The 24,094-nt window shown below is 42.7% G+C and overlaps 1 protein-coding gene across 1 annotated transcript in view; it reads right to left on the minus strand.

The window, feature by feature from the left end:
- The window catches only part of PRKCE (protein kinase C epsilon), a 267,657-nt gene extending 256,192 nt beyond the window's left edge, over positions 1–11,465 (minus strand). The window contains exon 1 of the mRNA XM_088524275.1: positions 10,716–11,465. Within this exon, the coding sequence (XP_088380401.1) occupies positions 10,716–11,063 (348 nt within the window). The 5' untranslated portion in view covers positions 11,064–11,465. The remainder of the gene's footprint in view (positions 1–10,715) is intronic.
- Positions 11,466–24,094: the final 12,629 nt, after the last annotated feature.

Here is a 24,094-nt window from a genome sequence, read left to right on the forward strand (position 1 = left end):
TCAATTTTACAACGACTTGCACATATTTCAAAAATGTACAAGAGGCCTCGATTCTGAGAAATAATTAATACAATATTAAACATCTGAGGAATTCAGTTGCTGGTGATGTAAGCATTCATTTCTCTAATGTACCTTTTAGCACAGTAGATCATTATGCAAGCAAATAAATAATAACCAAGTACTCTCAAAGGTTTTGGCACCATGGCACACCACTCAAAGAAATTTCCATTAAAATCAATATAGGAGAGCATTCATTTGGTGCACAAGGCTCCTTAGGCCTGTGTGCCTCAGTCACTGGTATAAGGCAGGCATCACAGAACGAAATTTCTGGTGTGTTTGCTTTAGGCATGGTGGCTTTTTGCTTACTCATACAGGTTCTTACCAATACAACCCCTAACTTTGTAAATGGAAAGTGTCTGTTTTTTCGCACTGTGCTGAGCTAGGATAAGCAGAGGTCAAGTGCACGGATCTATTTTTTTCTATGCCGTATGACTGTTGCAAAGTGTGTGCCTTTCACAGAAGGATTGTTGGGACCCCACTGTCCAAATAAATGATAAATACAAGAGGATAATAAGATATCCTCTATTGTGGAAACTGCCAAAAGGCATGAGTGTGAACTGGGAGGAAAAGAGCAAAGAAACACATCCTCCAAGATCGAGCAGGTCACAGTGTCTGGGCTGCTACTGCAGCAGGCAGTTGTTTAAAAACAGTTTAGCTGAATTTGTATTTTAAAACCTTTTACATGGCCTCATAAAATATGAAAAAGCTGAGCCATCTCCTAAATGTGACCACTAAACCAGTATTCTTTTTAAAGCAACAGACTTTACAGTACATATCTAAAAATAAATTATAGCCCAACACTTATCAAAAAGAGCTCTTTCTGTGAAAAGCACTGTTGCTTGTTGCTGATGTAACGACTAGCATTTGCTACACGATAATCATGAGAGGTTAATAAAACCTAGAAATTTGGGAGCCATGGGGCTAGGTGATAAAAGCAATTCCCCCGCTTCCTACCAACTCCGCAAGAAGGAAGAGCATATCAACCAAAGCGTCACAGCATCTCCAGCAGAATTTCCTCTCCATTTGGGATTTCGAGTTCGGGACACCTAGCAAAGCTGGACTGAACAGAACTGCTGCTCAGCTACCTCTACTACTTATCCTATTTGACAATAATTTCTTACTGTTTCTTTTTGTTTCTTCAAACTGCCTCTTCCTGACTTGTGCGTAAACTGTAATTTTTTGAAGACAGAAACCATAATTTCACTTTATATAAATGAAAAAGGCAAATTATATTGGGTATTTTTTGATTGTCATTCCCTGGGTGAAAATCCCAATAACTAGCATCAACTAAAATTTTACAGTATTATTTCCATTGTTTGGAACAGTCCAGTTTTCAGGGACAGCTCATCACGTCCCTTCAACACCCCACTGGCTCTGCTAAAATCACAGACTTTTGTTCAAGCGTCCTGCATTACGTTTTTGTTCTTCAGCTATTTCTCCAGTTGGTGTAAGTAACCAGAAACCTGGAACATCACTTTTTCTGATTGAAGATGACTGCTCAGACACCCCCCAGGCTGCCTGTTAGCTCCCTGCTCCTTGCTGCGAAGCTCAGGGAGACACTCTGGGTGAGAGCTGCTGGGCAGCGCTCACAGAGCTTGGGGTACTAAAAATCCCTCTGTCCAAGTAGCTCCCTAGTCCGACAGAGCGCTCGGATGGGAGGAGTTGGCATGATGGAAGAACAGCAATAATAGCAATATATAGAATAGCAATATGGGAGGCAACAATAAGAAGAAAATAAAAGAAGTTAAGACAGCCAGGGCTTGGGGAGAAGGCGACAGTTGTGAATTAAAGAGAAGAGAAAAAGGCCACTTGGATCAGCAGTTCAAGAGATGCCAAGGCAAATGTAGATAAATAAGGAAGGGAAGGGCAAGGACATGGAGAAAAAAAAAGAAAGATTCCTCAATAAATCCAGTTAGAGCCATGTGAGAAGGGGAACAAAGTGGACAAAGCTATTTCTGTACAGCCTGGGTGACCTCTAGCCTTTCCTTTTTTCCAACACATTCTGAAGCTCATTTGTTTTTAGAAACCGCGGATCAATCACACCTTGAAATAAGGGGAAGTTGGCAGATGCTGCAAAGACTTATACATAATGAGTAAATTTGGTCTCAGCAGGAGAACTATACTTGCAATAGGTCTCTGTAAAGATCTGTAGCAGGACATTTAATTCATGTAGTTGGCTCGTGTCACCAACAACAAACCTTGTGCAATCCTGCAAGGGATCCTGCACTCAATCATTTCTTAACTGTGCTGGAGCCAGAGCAGATCCAGAAAGATGGATGCTGTCAGCATGGAGATAGAACAGACAATAAAGAGAAAAATAAAAGAAATAAAGGAAGAGGAAAACCCTCTTGTCTCGCTGGGTTTTATTCTGCAAAACAAAGCAGTGCAATTCCATCCAACACACTCCTCAGCACCTTTGCAGAGCATGCATCAATCTTCCCATCATGTTTCTGTTACCATTGCACCAGTCCCACTGCTACCACTTCACCATTTATCCAAACACACTTACAAATATTAACATTTGAAAAAAATACAGGTTTTTAAATTACTGTTAAATTGGCCAATGTTCCAAACTATGACCAATACTATCATGCATAAGAAGTCTAGTTCCCCATGATGAGGGAGAGGATGGCAACGCATTTATACTATAAAGTACTGAAAAGTACTAATTGATTGAAACACCTTTTAAGCATTAAGTTTGCCTACTATGCACTTAAGATACTTCAATTCAGCAGAGGCTCACTGGTCAAACATATGGGCATGAAAGTATTTGGTAACATCTAGCCATTACTTCTGCCTTTTTGTTGCTCCTGCGTGTGCTGAAACTGCCCAGCAGGACACCAGATACGACCAAAATGATTCTGTTGTCTGTAACAATTAAATCAGCTCAACTTAGCTGATACAAGGCAGAACTGGCTGCCAGCAAGGCTCTGATGGAATCAAAATTTGCCTTACTTAATTCTAAAAGCAACAGTCTTCCTTTATTTCTTCAGTGATTTAAGTCCTACTTAAATCCATAATCTCAGAATTATTGAGCATCCCTTTCACACTGCTTCCAATAAAATGAGTGTTAAAATTCCTGTTAGATTTAATGGAAACACACCAATATCACCAGCTTTTTTAGCTGCGATATTCTGAAAAAAAAAGAAAAAGTGAGATTTGAGTTTCTGTCACTCCTTTCATATCATTGCAGTGATATTTTAAGATTTTAGCTATAAGAGCAACATAAGTTAGACAACAAGCTGAAATCAACTGCACTAGCAATTCAAGCCACTAACTCTGACTAATGATCAGATTAGATACAATTCTGTAGATACTCTTAAATATTTGCATTTCACTTTACTCAAATATAATACAAAGTACACAACACTGCAAAGTCACTACAGTCATTACAGAAGTCACCCAAACTTTAGAATTATTTATTAATTCTAGAGTTGCAATTTCATATTAATACTGCTGAATATACTTTTAACATCTTCTAGTGACAGCTTGCCAAACAGGGAAGCAGCTGCTTAGAGATACATGGTTAAAAGATTTTACCAGCCTTCCCTAACGGCTCCTCTGCCCCCAAACTATATGATACATATATACGGGGAAACCTCTACAGCAGCTACAGTTTGCATGTCTCAAAAAGGCAAGGGAAATAATCCCATTCTTAAGATCTTACTCAGTCTTACTCCTTGCAAGAGACAAAAGGGTTTGTTTGTTTTCCCCCAAAGCTGGCAGTTTTCCAAACTATCTTTGGACTTCTGATCTTACTCCTTATCCAGATATTTCCAGCCCTACCTTTCCATGTAGATGGAGGAAAATTCTCTTCCCGATACTCTCTGACCACAAATTTCCCACTACATGCCTACCTTGTCCTTTCCAAAACCTCTCTTACCATGAACGGGAAGGAACAGATGTCTTTTTCTCTCTTAAGTCTAATAATTGGGGTGAGGAAAAGAGGATTAAGGAAATACTGGATAAGGCAGTACTGAATTCAGCCAGCCAATTCCAAGCAGAAAGGCTCTCACCTCTGACTCTTATGAACTGTATTCACACTCCCCCTTCAAATTTTGAAACATAATAGTTTATTTAAATAGGCATTTAGTTAAGGAGTGGAAATATCACACTTAGAGGCCAAATCCTACGATTCCAACTTAAATTCTCATTTCAGCAGTATTTAAAGAATTCTGGATGGGGAGGGCAGAGACATAGTTTGATGGCCGAGGAGTGCAGAAACTCGGCTTGCACATGCAAGGCTTGCAGTAGAATAATAAATCAGAAAGAGCAAAATGAAAGTAAAGGATGTTGTTAAGTATTATTTATTGTCAGCTTTCCCTTGGAACACAGGCCCCAGCTCAGGAAAGAATTTAAACACATGCCTACATGAAACGCAGTGAACCCAGCGGACCCAGAGAGATCAGGGAACTGCTGCACAGTATCTGTGCAACTGTCTGAGCTGGAGGAACAATACGGGCTGTCCAAAAATTGGCTGTAGGAGCACATACAGGAATTCTTTCCTTCAGATTCAGACATTTCTTGAAGTCCAGCTTAGAAATAATACCTATAAATTGGACTGTGCCTCTAGTAAATGTATTCGACAAATCCTTCTGCAGAGTTCAGGGGAATTGCTTTTATTATATGGGACTTACTACCAGTATTGGTATTGGCAACAGCAAGCCAGAATTCTGATCAGTCGAGGGATCAAACCCTGACCTACCTGTATTCAGTGCCCAGAGAAATACTCCTCCTACCACAAATCTGTCATGCCTCGAGCAGATTTACTCATGTCTGATGTGAGGCTTTGAAAACTACACACTGAGAGAAGCAAAAGGCAAAAATAGGAGGGTTAAAAAAAAAAAAAAAAAAAACAGGTCAGTGGGCAACATAAGGTCACCAACTAGTCCATTTGCCTATGCCAGTGCATCCCTCTCTCCCACTTGTGTCACTGCTGCCACTGCTGCCAAAACAGCAGCTGGAGCGTGTGGGGCAGCAGAAACTATTCATAATCCTCCTCCAGGTTTTCCTCCAGGCTTCAGCTCTTCCTTGGCCCTTTCCCCCTCCCCACAGCACAGCAGCTCCTGGAGGTGCAGCCCTCCGCCCCTCCACTCCCTGCGATGGGCTGGGAGGCCGCGCAGGTTGCAGGGATCCTTTCCAGCGGGGAGGAGGAGGACGCGGCTGCAGGGAGGCGCTGAGGCGAGATGGTGGGAGCGCTGCGTGCTGCGGTGCCACATCCATCCCCAGCGCGGTGGGAAAAGAGGAGGCGCCGCAGGGAGAAGACAGGGAGGCGCCTGCCCGCACCAAGCCCTCTCCAAAACCGCCTGGGGTCTCTTCACGGCTTCCCATCCTTACAATTACTGCAGGTCCCTGGGTAGCCCTGAGGATCTCTTAACTCTCTCATGCTCCCCCTGCAAACCTGAGAGAATTTGCTCAGTGATGGCCTTGTAATGCAGAAATCTGTCAAAAAAGGGCAGCAATTTCCTTTTGGTTTCAGTAAATACTCTTCTGATAACAGTGCTTTTCAGCAGCTCACCAGCTGCAGTGTAGATGAGACGTGAAGGTTTCCCAAGCAAAAACCTGAGGCCTTTCAACACTTTCAGTGCGCACAGAGTTCAGCTGGTAGATGAAGATACAAATGTAAATACACCCCAGCCACACTCTGCTTGGCCCTGCACACAGCAGCGCCTGGGACAAGCAGAGGTTAACGCACCAAGTGGCCAAAACGATCCAAATTACGCTCCGTGCCCACCCGCTAGAGCCGCTCACCTGCTGCCGAAGGGGGCTGTCGCTTCGGCTCAGCAGAAAAGGCAAAAGATTATTAAAGAAAAACAAACAGGAGAACTCAGATAAGCACCTAAGGAGCCTTTCCACTTAATTCAGATCAGAGGAGCTGAAGGACACAGTTCTTAAATAAATGGACAGCTCACTGGGCAAGGACTCAAAAGAGTTTGTCGTGCCCCTGCTCTTGTCTTCGAGCAAATCCCTGCACCCGCTTCTCAGTTCTTCAGAAAGAAAAGGCAGTGCCAAAGTGTCTACAGATTTGCTACTGCATGACACACTGCCGTTATTTCTAAATCTTTCTCCGTGTTTCCCCTGTGTCAAACATCTGTCTTATGAGAGGTCAGCACCATGAAATTCAGACCTTTATACCCTAAGTGCCTAACTTTATGCTGAATTTAACAAATTAAAGACCCAACACAGTCTCTCTGATATAAAAATTTCAGCAGCACATTGTAAGCATGATGCAAAAACACATAGCTCAATCAAAGATGGTATGTTTTCCACATTCTCCTTCCCACAACTAGTCATCAACCTGTTACGGAAATGCTACATTAATTCTTAATTAACTTGCTGTACGCAGTGATGGCACATTTGCATGACTAACTTCATGCTGATAAAAATGGAAATAGGAAAGAATGTTTTTAAAAGCATACTCTTTTAAATTTATATCTTAAGAATCAGCACTGAAAAAGTAAAAAAAAAAAAGACTTGCTTCGCAAACCTAAATACCATTGTAAAATATTTTCAGTGGGAATACAGGATTTTCTTGATCAATGTTGTGATGTTCTGACTGACCTGGTGAGTTCTGCCACTCAAGCCTGCAAAAGGGTTTCTTAGGACGACTCAGTAGGTCTTTTTGCCAGGCCTAACAGCTAAGACCCTTAGACGGAGCCTTTGGCACAGGTCCAGTGACCCTGACTGCATTTCTTGTCATGGTTGGGAAGCGGACTTGAACACAGAACCCATCCAAATGCTACGAACCATCCAAACACATAAACGTAGATCATTCTAATTCACAAAGGTATAACCACGAGGCCTAACCTAAAAGGAATTTTCCTTCCTGAGTTTAATTCTACTGGTTAAAATGTATCTATTTTACTAACACACCTGCAATATTTGCGTATGTTATTTGCAAGAAAACTAGAGAAAGACGCACGTACTTCGTTACTACATGAATCATCTAACTGAAAAAAATACAGCTAACGCTTTCATGTTAAATTATCAGGTTTCTTTTCAATCATAATTGTCAGGCTGGTTATTGCTCCATCTTTCATTTTTCAGAACGTAAGCTCACCAACATCCTCCTGAATGTTCTTTGCACCATTCTGTGTAACATTTTATCCGGGTATAGAAAAGCCTGTAACGTCACACCAATCCAAAGCTCTATTTAGAACTGCAGTGTAGTCATTACTAAGAAAAATCTGCAAAACTGACACTTTTACTGTGCTATGTCTGTGTTGATTCACCACTGGAAAAGCAGCCATCTTTTTAACTGTCACTACAGCATTTCAGAAATATTTTCATGCTGATTTTTTTTGTAATTGTATGCATTTTCTCTAAAAGCTTCCGTCTAGTAAAATCTGAACCACTGTGCTAGGCCACAGCTTTGAAAAATCTGTCTACATTCGGGGAGTGTATATATCATAAGGTCTAGAAATCATTTTTATAACTGCTGAATACTCTGTAGGTAATAAGAACCAGGGTTTGTCATATTTATCTTATTCTTCCAAATACAATAGCGGCTATCATGATTTCAAGCTTGGTACTTGTTTATCATTAGTGTTTCCACTGTAACCATGGCATCAGTGTATAGCACAGGCTTAACATGAGAAAAATAGCCAGTATTTTCCTAAAAAATTCTTCTCCTAGAAAAAATACAAGGATTAGCAGAATAATATTAATAATAAATCAAAGTAGGCGAGCTAGCTAAAGAGATAAATAGTTTATTTTAGGGTAAAAAAACCCACATTATTTCTTTGTTAGTACTTTTTACATTTTGGACTCTGATAACTATCTAGAAATATATTACAGGATAAGTAATATAACCTTGAGCTTAGGGCAGATATTGTAAAGTAAATATTGAAAAATTCATCACCAAAATACTTACGGTATTATATGAGAATGAAAGCGTAAAAGCTATTAATATATTGACCAGAGCTGTTCTCAACATATGAGCATTTTGTCAAGTCTAATTAATTAATGACAGTTCAATTCTGGAAGAAGTGTTGCATTCTAAAGGTAAAGAGGGGCAACAATTCAGTTGCACCGAATACTCCCAACACGTATGAAAAAAAAAATTGAAAAATTCAGAACTCCTTAAAGGGAAAACTTGAGAACAGCAAAAACATATGTTATGGTCTCCAAAAGGGTTTCTTAGGTTGCATTTGTTTGATATGTGAGGCAGCGAGGAAGAATGGGCTCCTGCGATTGCTCCTTTTAATTTGCTTGTTATAAAGCTGGGAAAGAGCACTAAAAAAACACCTGCCTTAAATGCCAAGAAGGAATGAAGGAATTATTAGTTCTCTTATTAAACAGAAGAAACTGCCTGCGAGGTGCCAGTAGATCTTAGTCTAATGCTGGTTTAGGCCACGTGCATTTCACTTGAAGGCGAAACCCTTGGACTACTGGACTTCATAAATGCTTTCTCTTTTCTCGGTTTTAATATAGATTCCAGACACTGATGAAGCAATCAATAAATGTATTTCTCTCACTGTAGACTCTATAGAGATGTCATGGCCACTGCATTTATTTTAATTCAGTGAGATCAGATGAAGAAACTGTGTGATACTGTAAGAACTGGTGGTCTGAAGGTTTCTATTAGCAATCCAATAAAGATATTCAGCACTACAATTACTGTAACACATTCAGTAAACTGGAATATTTTGGAAAGGATAAAGGAGAATCCCATAAATATGTGGTCCCGCAAATTCAAACTGCAATATAGGGAGGGTGGAGTACCCACTATTTCATACACACTAACGCAAGCCAAAATACAAGGACTTAGAACATGAAAATGAGATAAATGATGCCTCAGAAGCCATATTATATTGGGTGGACCAATTTTAATGATCTAGTGCCATAGTCTCAACTCTCTCGCATCAACAGATAACAACTCTAGTCATGCCCTCATAGTCTCCTCCCACCCCCCACTCGCTGGACTGCCATGGATCCTGGTGCAATAAAACACAGCCTCTATTTAATTCAGTTATTTAGATCCCTCTGGGTCACATTTACATTGGGCCTCGACATGTTAAACTCCACTATGTATGTAAGAAGAACGCCTGAATCTTTGATTTCACCTTAGTAATCAGAGCCAGAATGTTCCCTAGCACAACTGCTCACCAAAATTCAAACTCGGCATCTGTCACCTGCACGGTCCTTCCAGATTTGGCCACAAACTCGGAACGTGTAGTATAGACAAAAAAGGCACACAAATCTATTATCCCTTCACTAAGCATCTGTGAAGACATCCTAGACCCACTGATTCCAGAAGGCCCCAGACTTGATTATGATTCAATCCAGGTAAAAGACATCTGCAGTACTGCTGCATTTGTATTTTCCCAATTTTGCTATTTTTTTCTCTGCCTATCACCCCATTTTATTATGCAAACTTGCTAATGTGTAGCTTTTATGGAGTATCAGAATAATCTAGATCCTAATTATCATAATGTAACACATGTAGGAGAAATTACATATTTTTTTAAGTTGTCACTATATAAGTTCTAACAGTAAAAGTTATTCAGCTCTTAATCAGCATAAATGGAGAATAATTCTTTCCTGCCTTTCCATCAGTTTGACAACTCTTTATACCTCTGCATTAAATAAAGGAGCCCCAAAGAATGCAAGAAACTCAGATCTGTTAACTCTTGCTGTTTTTATTTTGGTCTTGGATTCTTAGTCTATTTGCCAGAGAAATACTGCCCTGACTAGGATCCTTGACCTTAATAAATAAACGCATAAAAAGATGAGCGTGCACATTTCAGATGGCTGGTCAAGCAGGGCACACTTAAAATCAGAAGACAGGTCCTATTGTTTTATCTTATTTAAAGAATATATCATTATAACTAACTGCAGAACGGTGAAGCGTCCATGCTTCCTGTGTTCTTTTTTTTTTTTTTTTTTTGATGTTATATCACAGTACCTGAGGATGTCAGATCAGGGATTTTCCAGCCTTTTTGTACTCCCACTGAGACATGCTAGCATCTGTATCTTTACGATGCAGTAGAAGAAGCAGTGAAACATGCTGTATATACAAGCAATAGAATTTGTCTAGTTGGGGCCAAAACACACCAGGATCCTTGAATTAATTTCAAGTGTCAGTTGACACATTGCGCTAGGTCCACGTATAAAGGTCTAGATTATCTGGTGGGAAGGAGGAGCATCCCTACTGATGCAGTGAGCTTCCAGGTGCTAGGAAGACTCCAAAGTGTCTCATACCAGAGGTCAGATCTGTATTTTTAGGGCTTGTCATGCCAGGCTACAACATGAGCAAGAGTGTTCATGTTGAAATGAAGAACTCGCAGTCTAGGTGCTGGATCTGGGTTTTGCAGCAATGCTCTGTATTTGGAGGCATTTGAATGGAGCTCTTCAGGAACAGTAAGATAACTAGACTTGTATTTAGGAAACGTGATTTCAGAAGCTGAAGCAGTAATCGTACATTTATTACCTAGGCTCAGTGTATTCCTCTCTCTTCCCTCGTCTGTAAACCAGATGCATTAGATATGCAGTAACCATGACTATCTCAGTGTAACAAAGCACAAAAATAACGGAAAGCCTTCAGAGCCATTACATGCCCTTGGCAACCCATCTCTGCAATACAGATGTTGCATCCAAAATAATGCCACAGAAAAACATCTGTACATCTAGGTACAGGCACCGCAAGCACTTACCCAGTCCTCGAAGTGGCGGCTCCCATTCTGCAGCAAGTCCTCAAACTGTATAGTGCAGTTAGCTACAAAATCATCATACCCGATGGGGGCATCGTGGAAAACAGCCATCTCTATCTTCCTGCCGTTGCAAACGTCGGTGACAAATTCATCATTCCAGGCGGGACTGTTGGTCTTTTGCTTGGTTGAGGTCTGCCCGATGCGCGAGTCGTCCACGTTGAGGGCTATGTAAGGGTCCAGCAAAAAGGTCTGTGGCTTGGGACCCACCGCATGTCTCAGCGACCACGCCGTGGGCTTCAGATTCACCGCCTCGCAGATCTTGATCTTCAGCAAGCCATTGAAAACCACCATGGCTGGAGGGCTGCACTTTTCCCGGGATTAAACACCCGCACCACGGACAGGGAGGGAGGCAGATCTCACCAATAAATAGGAGGGCAGGTCTGGGCGCGGGGGAGCAGGATACGGTGCGGGTCTCTCTTCGCCTTGCTGCCGCCGTTACCTTTGCTTATTTAGCCTTTGCTCTTGCGACACCCAGTGAATACATTTATTTTCTCGCCCGTATTCCTAATGGAAAACAAGGGAGGGGGGCCGCAGGGCAGGGGGAGGCGCCCGCGCTCGCAGAAACCCCCCGGCCGCGATCAAAACGCGCGCATAACGACCCGGCGGGGCGAGCGGGAGCCTCCTGCCTTCCCCTCCACCATAATCCGGGATGAGCCGCGGGGAGGGAGCGCGGCGCCCGCACGCACCCGCGCACACAACCGCGCACACCGGCCGCCCCAGCAGCGCTGCCTCCTGCCCCGCGCGCACCGAGCCGCGCAGCTTCCCCCCCGCGCCGCCGCCCGCGGCCGCCCGCGCCTCCCTCCTCGTCCGCCGCCGCCGCCGAGGCCGAGGAGCGCGCGGCGCCCGCGCAGCGCTCGGGGGGCGCCGGCAGCGGCGCGGAGCGGAGCGGGCCGCGCGCGGCTCTCGGCGGGCTCCGGCTGGGCGGCCGCCGCCCTGGCGATGGGCAGAGCCGCCGCCCCCCGCCCGCCTCCCCGCGCCGCCTCCCGCCTCCTCCGCGCCGCGCCGCGCCGCGCAGCCCGGCCCGCCTCCCGCTGCCGCTCCGCGCCGCTGCAGGAAATGCGCAAAAGGCGTCGGGGTGGGAGCGTGTGCGTGTGCGTGTGTCCCCGCGCGCTCGCCCCTGTCTGCCGGGAGCACAAAGTTTGGCCCGCGGCGGGGAGCGGGGCGCGCGGAGAAAGCCCCACGCGCGGCCGCGGCTGCCGCGGGCTGCGCTCGCTGCGCGCTCCGCGTTCGTGCGGCGATTTGTTTTACCCCGGCTCTGGTGTGCGCGCCCCCTCCCCCTCCTTCCTTCTCCTCCCAGGATAAAAGTGGCGAAGCAGCGTGGAAAAAAAACATCCTTGCGCGTCTTCCTGCGGAGCTTTAAATAGCCCAGCAGCTTTATTGAAGTGCTTTATCACTTGCATCCCGCCCCGAGGCAGCGCTGCCGCCGCGGCCCCCGAGCGCGGGGCGCTCCCGGCTCTGGGAGCCCTGCGGGCCACGAGCCGCGGTGCGGGGCCGGGCCGGGAGGATGTGGTGGGCGCCGAGCGGCGGCGCTTCCTCCCGCCGGGCCGGGCCGAGCCGGGCCGGGCCGCCCCGCGCGCCGCCTTTTGTTCGGCCTCACTTTGCGCGGCGGCACCGCAAGGGACCGCGCGGGCCCGGCCCGCAGCGGCCGCGCGCTCCGGCCCCTTCCCCGGCCCCTGGCCCGGCCCGGCCCGGCCCGGCCGGCGGCGGAGGCCGCGCTACGTCAGCGGGGGCCGGGCCGCGGGCAGAGTTTCCCCGTGAAGAGCGAGCGACGCGGCCTCCCCCGGCACGGCCCGGCCCGGCCCGGCCCGGCGCCTTCTTCCCTCCCGCCTTCCCTCCCTCCTGCCCGGACCTGGGCGGGCCCCGCTGCGGTGCCCATCGCCGGCCCCAGTCCCCCGGCCCCGCCGGCCTCCGCTGGGCACCGCGCCGAGGTGCCCCCGGCCCGCGCCGCGGCACTCGGGGGCACCCAGAGGAATAAAAACTACCCCCAGCGGGGCCGCTTCATGTTGCATCGAGCCTGTCTGCGCGCCGGGTACCACCTCGGGCGCTTTCATCCTCGTGTGCTCAGTCCGTGTGCGGTGTTAAATCACCCGGGGACTAAGTTTCCCCTCCCAAAAACACAGACTGTAGAGCTATGCGGCTTCCTCTGGGGAGGGCGATTGCTGGATTACTTATTTTTAGCCGGGGCTTTTGCCAATCTTTTGCGAGAAGGGCCTTTTATGAGATTTGGTAAAGGTTCAGTTCACTTTAGTACCACTAGGAAGAGCAGCCTTGGGCCAGCTCGTGTGTTTGAGCTGGGAACTCTTGAAAAAAAGTCGCAGAACAAGGTCGCGGATTGCTCAGATCCAGTCAAGTAAGGATGTAATAGGTTAGCACCAAATCCTATGTCTGCATCTTGAATTTCTGGCAGGGGAGCGCAGAGCAGATACTTACAGATTCCTTCTGCAGGTAATGGCTCGGGCAGGCGCTGTGTCTGGAGCTGATAGACTAGTGCCAGGCTCTGCGCTCCCAGAGTCGTTCCCAGGCTGAGGACACTGTGCTAATGAAGCCTAAGGGTCATGACAGCATTCACGCTAACGGAGGAAAGTCTTTTTGGTGCCTACTGCAACTCAAACTAGTAGTAAAAGCAGAAGTACAGTAAAATTTCCATGCTCATTATCATTTTGACAATGCTGAAGTACAACCTTCTGCTGCCGAGCTGTGATATGGCGCCAATTACAGGAAATGCCTTCCTCCCAAATCAGTGTTTCCTGGGCTCACGCTCAGACAGCTGTGATACATCCACAGCATTACTGCTCTAAAGCCCTGTACTCACAGGCCACAGCAGAGTACAGGAATCGCTGCCTCCTCTCCCCTTCGCGCCAAGCACAACCTGGCTCGTACTGCGCTATACACAGTCTTAATGCGTCAGAATGAAGCCCTCTGCAAGTAAATCTTTCCCTACGTTTATGTTTCTGAATTACAGTTAATTGAGAAAGTATTTTCTATTTCCTTAGACATTAGAAAATTTAACAGCTGAGCAGATACCTCTTTTGATTCTTTCCTGTTTATTTCTGTGAGGCTTTCAGCTATACATGTATTCTGAATTTCCAAGGTGAGATTTAAATAAACACAGTTTCCATGGAGAGTTTAATGACCTAGCATCTCTGCGAGATTACACCTATTATAAACACATCTGTATATTTACACAAATAATACATACAATCATATTAAGAAATCTTATTTGGGGGAAATTACACATATGATTTACATGATTAACTGCATGCATGTGTAGGCCCTGATGTCTACTTTGATTCATCTGTACTTCTCCATGCACTGAAGTAAGATAAGGTTTGGTTTCGCAGGTTTTTGGCACCTGTGTGAATGAGGGCCAACAAGCTCACTAGGATCAGTTAGTTCCATCCTTACATTGATTAGGAAAGTATCTGTGCACATGTGTTTTCATTATATTCATTTAATTTCCTTCTTTGTATGCACGTTTTTATACTTCTTTTTTAATCATCTTTCAGAAAGCAGGTCCATCTCAGGACTGAGCTTTTAACATCAGGCAGTTATTAACTTACCAAAAAAAAAAAAATCCCTGAACAATACTCTTAAAATCCAATTAACTTAGATACAATGAACAACATTCAGATACTTCCTACAAAGTTCATCAATAGAAAAATTGGCAGCACTACCTCAAAAATTGTTTTTACCTAGCAGACAATAAAGAGCATCCCAGCTGTAAGTGTCATTTTTAACCTGGTAGATTTTTAAGCACTTAGTTTTTTGCATGATTTTATTTCCTGTTCTCCTACTGTTGAGAAGGGTTTGGTTCTTAAAGTGTTGAAGAGCAAATGCTATTGTTTCTAGTGCTTCTAGGAAGGTAAAGACAACAAGACATAGGATGTGCCATATTTCTGATATAGAAAGGCAAGAGGAAGCACTCTACCTACATCCTGTGTCCTGGTACAAAAACTACTCCAAAACTACACCCTATGGTAATTACACCTGTGGTACTCTTGCCAGCGTCTTTCAGAGGAACATGGAGGGCCTAGAATCTGGATATACAGGACTGGTTGAGAAATCAATTTACTCCACTAAAGTAGCTTCTGCTACCTAATCCTTCTGCTCAGCACTCTGCCTGGGAGACTAAAATACACCCTGTTTTGTGTCTGGACTCCTCAAGGCCTAGGCTGCTCAGCCATAGGAGTGTTTGCAGATTTGTGATTTGATACTCTCAATACAGCTACTTGGCAGACAACTGTACAGCCAGCGTGTTCCGAATACTGTAAGGGAAACATTCCCAGAAGATCATGAAAGCGTGGTGTATTTGCACGTGCATCCTAATTTCGGAAGGGGGTGCATTCAGCCTGTAACGGACAGCAATGGTAACAACAGCACGTAGCCCTCTGCGGAGAGGAGCCTTTCAGAACATCTTTTACTCCTTCCAGTCCCGTTCAGCCTCTGCTTCCCCTGCTTCATGGGCAGTGCCAGCGAACTGGAGGGAGCAGGAGGCTGGAGGCAGCGTTTGCTACCTCGGGTTAGTCCCTGACCTTTCCGCGGCCTAGGAATGCGACAAGGCTCTGTGGAGAAACAGCTCTATCTGGTGGAGGGAGCCTGTAAGATCCGGCCAGGACTGCGAATGGGCTCTGCGCAATTGCTAGAGCCGCAGCTCCCGCTGCCTTGGAGGGGTCCTTGCCCAAGGCTGGTGGACAGCTCAGCTGGGTTGTCAAGAGGCAAGAGTGTTTTCATTGGTTGGTTGGTTGGGTTTTGGTTTGTTTTCCCCACGGTCCAAATGGTCAAGTCGGTGGTCACCAGTAAATAAAGCAGGGGGCTGTACCTATCTTCATCACTTCAAAACTAACGCTTGTGTAGGTTTCTGGTGCTCTCCCGAAGAACTGCTTCAGTCTTGGAGAATTGCTGGCATATTTCAGGTTGTTCCAGATCTGGGAGAATGAAGAGGGATTTTGTTTGGCTTTGCTTTTTAAAGGAGCATCATTTCTTAAAGTTATACTAAACCAGTTACACATGAAAAAGTCCAGGCTTGCATGGAAGGAGAGATTTTCTGAAACAGCTCTATGTCAAAATAGAATAAAAGCCAGATCCCAAACTACAAACATTATGAAATTTGATTTTTGTTTCTGACCCCACACTTCCACACCAGCCATGAATACATCGAAGCACTGTGTATGTGAAGATGTTCACTAACACAAGTACTTCCACTGAATTTCTTTGGACTTACTGAATCTGTTTATACAAGAGAAATAGTTGAGTGTTAGTGGGATCAGCCCCTTCCTGGCATGAAATCACTGGAATCAAAGACTGCCAGTGAATGCTAAGCATCTTTGGAAGTCAAATGATTATTTAGATATTTAACTTTGGACTCACAGATATAAAATGAAAATCCTCAAGAACATTTTCACTCCTATCATGCTGCAGAGGATCTTTGGGGTACACCAATATCTTCTTTTCTAAAGATGAAGGCAAAGCCCAGCTTCACTGAGCTTGGTCAAACTGCCAACACCACTTTGACAACTCCTCTCGTGTCCAGCCAATTCCCTAGTAATTTATTCTTCACTGCAAAGCCTGTACCTGGGGAAGTTGCTTAAGGCACTCCTAATGTTCTCTGTGAATCCCTTTTTCAGTCTGAGACTAATGCTCTCCAACTCTCTGTCTACTTTAATTATACTTTTGGTACTCTTCCCAGCTTCTTTTAGAAGAACATGTTAAACTGAGCCTTTGTTTGTTAGCTTTTGTTGGGGAGAAAACTTTTAGACTATATCTGCATTGCAACTGATAGGGGCTTGCAGGATCCTCAGCTTTAAAGTACCAAGTTCTGGCAAACATAGTAACATGGTGACTTTGCTGCAAGGTCTACTAGTCAGCTTATGATCTCCGGTAGCTGGTTTGCTAGCCGAGACTGAACCCCATGATATCATACCTTCTTGGCTGCCCTTAGCTGAGCCATAGATTACAGCCAGCTCAGGCATATCTGCATGTGCTACAAAAACATACTTCCAGTTACAGAACATATGCTTAGGTCATATCTAGACTACAGACTTCTGGCTTAGTCAGGGCCACAGAGCAGTACGAGCCCAGGAAAACACAGCTGTGCCAGGGGCTCTTACCAGTATACATATATACATATATATGCATATAAAACAGACACACACATATATACATATAACATATACAATTTTTGCTTGTGGACAGTGATTTTATTATACTGGTATAAAAAGCCCTAGCACTGTAGCAGCTTGCTGGTAAAATACAGCACTATCTCTATACTGGAAATGTGTCCCAAACATAGGCTTAGACTGAGTCTAGTACATGGTGGCAGCATTCACTATGGGTTTGCAGTTCAAAGCATTGTTGCTATTCTAGACATGGAGTTGTTGGAGAAGCTCGTGCAGGGTAAAACCCAGATCTACTCTCTACCAAACATTTAGTTTTCAGACCTCACTAGAGAATTTAAAACAAATTCATTGGGCAGGAAAGCTTGCAGTTGGCTGATATTGCTCTGAACTATAATAGGAGTCTATTATAACTGTATTCTTACTCAATAATTAGTTGTCCTTGCTGGGAATAATAATGGGACAGAGTGATGAGGAGCACTTTGGAGAGAATTACACCACATCCAGTGCCCACATCCAGTGTGTGGATTTTGGGATAGGTTGTTATTTATCCATGCTTCTGTTGGCTTTTGCTCTTATTTCTGCTTTATTTCTATCAGTCCAATACTACAGCATTGTTCCTACTGGAAACTCTTCCCCACTTGACATGGACCTCCACAAAAGGCACCCTCCCAGGGAATGTGAGTGCATTTGCCTCCAGAAATGGAATTTTCTCTCGGTGTCCTAATACAGTACAGAAAGTGCTCACCATCAAACACACGGCAAGATTCAGCATATTCCCTCCAGAAGAGACTGCAGCTCTGGCCTACTGTTTCACTAAAGCAGACACAGAAGTTTATTTTAATGACAATGTAACTGATCTTGCAGCTATCCTGTAAAATGTTAATGGGTTTGAGTTACTGGAGTCGGGGAGGACAGACTGTTAGTCTGGTTTATTGAGACTTTGCTAGGATTCATCTAACTGTCTGCTAGAAAATTTGCAGTATCTTTCACTGTTACATGTGGCACTCCAAGGCAACTCATCACATAGTTGGTAAATTGCAACTGAGTGTATCCAAGGGTGTCCAAGCTGTGACTTCCAGTATGAGCTTTTGCTCATTTTTAGTGATCTTAAATCACACATCAGTTCATTGGTATCAGTTAAATACATATAAAAATAAGAAAATGCTTTTCAAAAGTACCTATTTTTAAAGGGTTACATTTTGGAAGTGACTTTGAATTCTGAGTGCTTTAATTGTGGAAAATCTGACTGGAAATATCTCAGCTATCTCAAGTGGACTGTTTTGAGAATGTAGTCCAAATCACCTGCTTAAAATCACATGTGAAATCATTAAAAGAGTCATTAATAAAAGCTGTAGCCCATGATATCAGCCTTCCAGCAGCCTTTTCCCACTACAGTGTTCAAGAAATCAAACTTTCTAAACTGAGAAAGTAATACAAAAATAAGCAAGTGATTTAATGATTTACAGTATTAACAGTATCGTCACTCAGGACCTGTAGAGCATGCTGAGCTTTGTTTTTTACCTGGCTTCATTAACCATGATAACAAAAGCCCCCCAAATCTTACATATGTGCATAATATCACAGTCTGAAGTGTCAGAATTCAGAACTCTGCAGTACACATATTCCTCTGGATTTCTTTGGAGAACTGAAATGTAGTATCTAGCTATGCAATTACAAAATTGTTATTTCTTCAAAGTACCAGAAGTCCTGGTATAGGGGACAGTTTAAGCTTTCTAAGATATGAACACTCTCATAATGGTTGTTTCTCTAACATACTTCCCATAAGAAAAGGAAGGGAATCAATGCGAAAATATATGGGTGGCATCAAGTGGTGGACAAGTAGGAGTGTGTCAGCAGGCTGTATCTGGGCAAAATTTTAAGGTGTGGACAGACAGAAAGGTCTTTTCCCACAGGCTCATGCATTAGGAGCCTCTGCTGTCAAATGCAGAATAGGAAACATCTGACTGCTAAGCAAACATGATTCATGGCTTTAGCGTTCACATAAGGAACGAAGACTTAAAGGATCAGCTGGCCATAATTACTCCTTCGCAGTTTGTTTTACTTTTCTTTTTGCTGTTCGTGTTTGTGAGCATGGTTGTGATTTGTCATACACCACTAGTCTTCTGCGTTTACATGCCCACCATGTACTCACCCCATGATCTGTCCAGATAAATCTTCATCTCTTTTACTTAGTCTGCTCTGTACTGTATTGTATCAATCAACACAAAGAATTTATTCCGTAAACATAATCCCAGCCTCTTCTCATGCAGCGTGAGAGGGGCAAAATGCAAAGGAGGATGCGAGTCTATGAAGCAGAACACTTCTTGCAAGAAAGTGCATGATCTACTCCCATTAAAGTTAGTCGTGAACTTCAGATCCTGAGAAAAGCCTTAAGGATTTGAGTTACTATTACTGAATGGGGATTGTGCCTCTATAACCTCACAGCTTTCTACAGAATTTTCATATGTCCAGAAAGCATCCTTCTTGACTCTCATAACACTTTAATTTTAGAATTTGATACCTACCCTGTAAAGACAAAGACAATTTAATTGAATCTAATTAGAAAACTGTTTTTCTCCCTTATGGAAAATCAAGGATTTTTTCCCTTATGGAAAATCAAGGAATTTTATCTAATGCATATAAAAATAAATCTGAATGTATTGTATTTATCATAACTATCAATATAACTCAATGAAAATATATATGTAGATGTAATTATAATGGTATAGATTATTCTACAGTGCTATTCACCAAAAATGCTTCTCATTTCTAATATCAATATAAATGAAAGAAGCTTTGGGAGCTTTTCAGTGTCAGGGGTTTTGACTGATATGTCAAAAAATATTCCTGCATATAGGAAATCTGGTATTCCTCACCCATCCTTAGTGGAAGAGCAGGAAAGTCACTGCATCTGGAGGTCTAGATATGATGCTTGAAAAAGCCACCAAGAGAAAACATTAATGTTTCTGCTTTTGAATTTCTCCATTATTCTTGTAGGTATCACAGTCCTTAGAGTACCTCATAATTCTTCAGTAAATAAGCAATAAAATGCATATATTCACTTGGATCATGTAGTATTTTTTGCTTCACTTTCATTTTTCCCCATTTAATTTATTTTAATGACTGTTTATTCAAAGTAAGGAGATTTCTGTTTTATGCTCCTATGTTCCAGTATATATTTAACATTGTAATATTTAGCCTGGTTACAAATGTTGTTCCTTCATGGATTAGGTTAAATGCATGCTTATAAATTAAAGAAACAGTGTTAGAATGTATCTTCCTCCAGCGTGAGGAGGTAGCGTAGACTTATTCCAAAACACACAAAGGTGTTGTATGCAGTAGGAAGTAATATGGGAGAGAGGATTGTATTTTTTTTTAATTTAACAAGTTTTGCAGAAGCAGCTGTTATATAATCAAAGTAGAATTTTATCTTACTTCTAACATTTTTACAAGATATTCTCATAACTTTTCACTTCTTTTTGAATGAAACTTCTCTAGTTTTTCCTATTTTTATATACAAAGGTTTGAGTAATATCATTCCAGACATTTTTGAGGTATGTGTGGATTAATATCATAACCCTTTTCAGATGTTTCAGTGGCATAATTAATGCCTGACTATTTCAATAATGGCAGAGAACAGAAACATCACACCTAGTTTGTTTGTTTGTTTTTAATTTTGTTATGATCTCAGGCATGTCAAACCTGGAAAAATCAATGTAATTGTTTCAAAGTTATGAGTTTTAAATGAGACATTTTGCTCAGGAAAGCTTTGCCTGAATTTCTTGTTCTTATCAGTCTAAAAAGACAGAAGCTAACACCTTCAAATGCATTTAGGTACATAAATATTAAAGTTCTCTAAAGGGCTGATAATGAGCTCAGTTAGGCTCTCATTATAGTTCATGCATCTTATAGTTACAGCACTTTATTGAGATATAGTGAATTTCAACACCTAATTTCAATAACTTTTTTTTTTTTTTAAGGTGTTCAGATGACTTCTGCTCACTTAGAAATTTAGGCCTTTATCCTACATTTAAATGCATGCATGAATCTATCAAGAAAATAGAAAAGTTGGAAAATTATGCAGGACAGAAAGAGTTGAAGAATTTTGAGGTTTGGGCATTGGGGGCTAAAAAATGAATCCTGTCTCAGTCGTTAGGTCAGTAATGGAACAGTTAGAAATCTTTCACTGATACATAATCCTCCTTACTTTGGCAATGCAAATCTACAGATGAGACACAGCTTTCAGAGAGATAGTGGAAGTCAGCAAGCTGTGAGATATTGCCACCCATTTCTTTCAGCCCAAATACAATGCATCGTTATATGCAGTATGAAATCTGATCAACAACTTTATGGAGACCTTGCTTGAAAGGTAGCTTCTACAGGGAAAAAACACATTACTGTAATGGAAAGGTACAAATACTCCAATCTTAAAAGTTAGGAAATAGAGGATTGATCTATACTGTATGATTAAAATCTGTTCCCTGGAATCTTCATGGATAGGAATGCTTTCCAGATTTGTCCTTCAAACAGTTGTTCAACTATCAACTGTCATATCCACCTACATTATTCTGCTTTACAACCTTCCCAAAGATCCCAGATCTTCCCAAAGTCCTCCTAGGAGTCTAAATCAAAAATTATGGAGGGCCCTTAAATTCTATGGAAGGCCCTTCCAAACTGTACAAGAAACTCACCCAGGACCTGCCAAAATCTGTATCCAGTGCTACCCACTAACAAAGCAGGCGAAAGCTTACGAGAGTTTGTGACTCAGTGAAGAGGGAAAGTTTATATACATTTAGATTATTTAGTTTATTTTCTCACATTCCTGTGATAGCCTTCAAACATGAACCTCCTTATTACTTCATATGATAATAAAATCAGCCATATTAAAGCAATTTTTGCTGGATTAATTCTGCCAGATGATAACTGATAATAGACTGCCCTCTAGTAATCATCAGTTTAATTAATGGTTTGACCATAAAATTGTTTTTTGGAGTGGCGAAAGTGGTGCTAAAATAATGTTTTGACCCATAAAATACTAGAGCCAAGCCACAAAGAAGAGTTTACAGGGGAAGTAATGTCACTATTCTTTGCCACTGTGTATACTTACATTTGGGATATTATTGTGGGGATATTGGTTTATTGACCATCAAGAATATTTATTGTTGTTGTTACGGAAACAACACTACTGAAGTATGGGTGGTTACCCATTGTCGCTTCCTTTGACAACATGTTGAGAACAAAAATGCACTTTTGGGAACTAGTGTTGAATTGCTGCAAACTTATTCAAACAAGAGGAGACAAAACAAACAAGTTGGTGTGATTTTGTTTCACACAGGGAGCCTGCCTTGTTACCTGCTTTCTTGTCACACTCCTGTCAGGTCTAATAGCACAGGCATCATCATCTACTCTGAATTGTCTTCACAGTTTGCCTTGCCTTTTTCCAGCAGTCAAATCTTCAATCACAACCTGCCCAATTTACAACTGAGCAACACTCTGCCTTTTTGGCTGTGATAGATGAAATCCAGCACCACTCCTATCCCTTCACAACGCTGCAAGGATCTGTGTAGGCTTTTGCTGAAGCTTTGCCTATGACAGCATCCTGCTTGCTCTCATGATTCATTCCCTTTCTCATATATTTTCCCTTCCACGTTCCCACACAGCCCATCCCCATTCTACCTACACCCACCTCTGGGTTCACTCAACTTCAAGCAGGCAAAGCTCCTTTCTTACATTTTAATTCAAATCCTTTGGTGTTTCTCCAAAGCCACCTAGGAGTTCCCTGTGGACAGACGTGAACCAACGCTTTGTTCTGCAGAACCTAAAATTCTCCTTTGCTGTGACACCTGCAGACGCACGCAGAGCATTGGTCTGCATTTGATCCGTTGTTTGGCACACAGCATGGTAGGACACTGCTCTCCAGCACTGTGGCTGCTGGAGCCACGTGGCAGCAAAAGGACTGAATCAAGGAAATAATAGATTTGTATTCTTTCCTCAAGGTTCCTATGCAACAGAAATCTAGATAGAATAATTTAAATTGGAATGATTAATTAGAGATCAGAAAAGAAAAAAAAGGCATTTTCAAACTCTTAGGTATTCCTTAACGTCTTCTGTACTCCTTGCATGTGAAGTTGCTAAGTCCATGCCAATAAAAAGTATAAAGGATGAGCAGATGTTTTAGTTTTTCTGGAATTAGTAAACAAAAACACCACAGTTAATAGGTTAATAGCTCTTCTTCTTTACTGAGTGGCAGAGATTATTGAGATTCTTGCAAATGTGTTCTCCAAAATATTTAATCAGTCTCCTCTCCTGCGTGCAAAATGGTCTTCAGGATAGCTGGTAACATCTTGCCTCCCAAACACTGATCATAGATTTAGTAAGATATACTTCACTTCTGACTCTGTCTTCTAGCAATTCACCTCACTTTTACTGTCTATAACTGCCACTTTGAAGAGACTTTTAAAAAACTGCAAGTTTCAAAATAATATGGTATAAATACGGTATTCAAATCCCCGTGGTCACCTAACTGCATTGTTATGGATTCACAGATCTTAGCAATAAACTCCTAATAAGAAGCAATTGCATTACAGTATTACATGCAGTATTACAGTGTTCAGGGAAATGAACATACTTTTCTTCACCCAGGAAAGCTGAAGAGGGCAGCTAAAATGAGAACTAGGCGGTTAGCTCACTGCTAATGGAAGGATACTTCATTTAGGAATGTGGGGAAGTGTAATATGTCAAGCATATCCTAAATTAAGTTGCATGGCATTGCAAAACTATGACTGCAAAGTCATAGTGTGTATACGGGTGGGAGTCAGCAAATAGACGTGATGGAAGCTCAAAGTTCCTCTTTAAACTTGTAATGTGTTCACTGGTATTTTATTTATAGAAGCAATTATATCTGGCTATACATAGTTGTTTTACAGAAATAGCAGCTAAGTTTTATGTGTTAACATTCTCCATTCATTGGAATTTTTGAAATTGCTTGTCAGAGAATAAATGATCTGCTATGGTGCAGGATAAGAAAGACAAAACCAAGCAACAAAACCTGTCCATTTTCTAGTCCTGTTATTCCTATTAAAGCAGACTTGCTGGCTCACTCTTTCCTGAACCTAACAACATTACCTCAAAGTCAGCATAGAGGAGGCATTTAATATGTTTATATTACCTCCAAAGTTTGGCCTCGTTACAAAATACTGTGTGTGC

Source organism: Tinamus guttatus, unplaced genomic scaffold, assembly GCF_059628265.1.
Source record: "Tinamus guttatus ecotype Peru unplaced genomic scaffold, ASM5962826v1 Tinamus_guttatus_pri_ptg000208l, whole genome shotgun sequence".
Classification (NCBI taxonomy): domain Eukaryota; kingdom Metazoa; phylum Chordata; class Aves; order Tinamiformes; family Tinamidae; genus Tinamus; species Tinamus guttatus.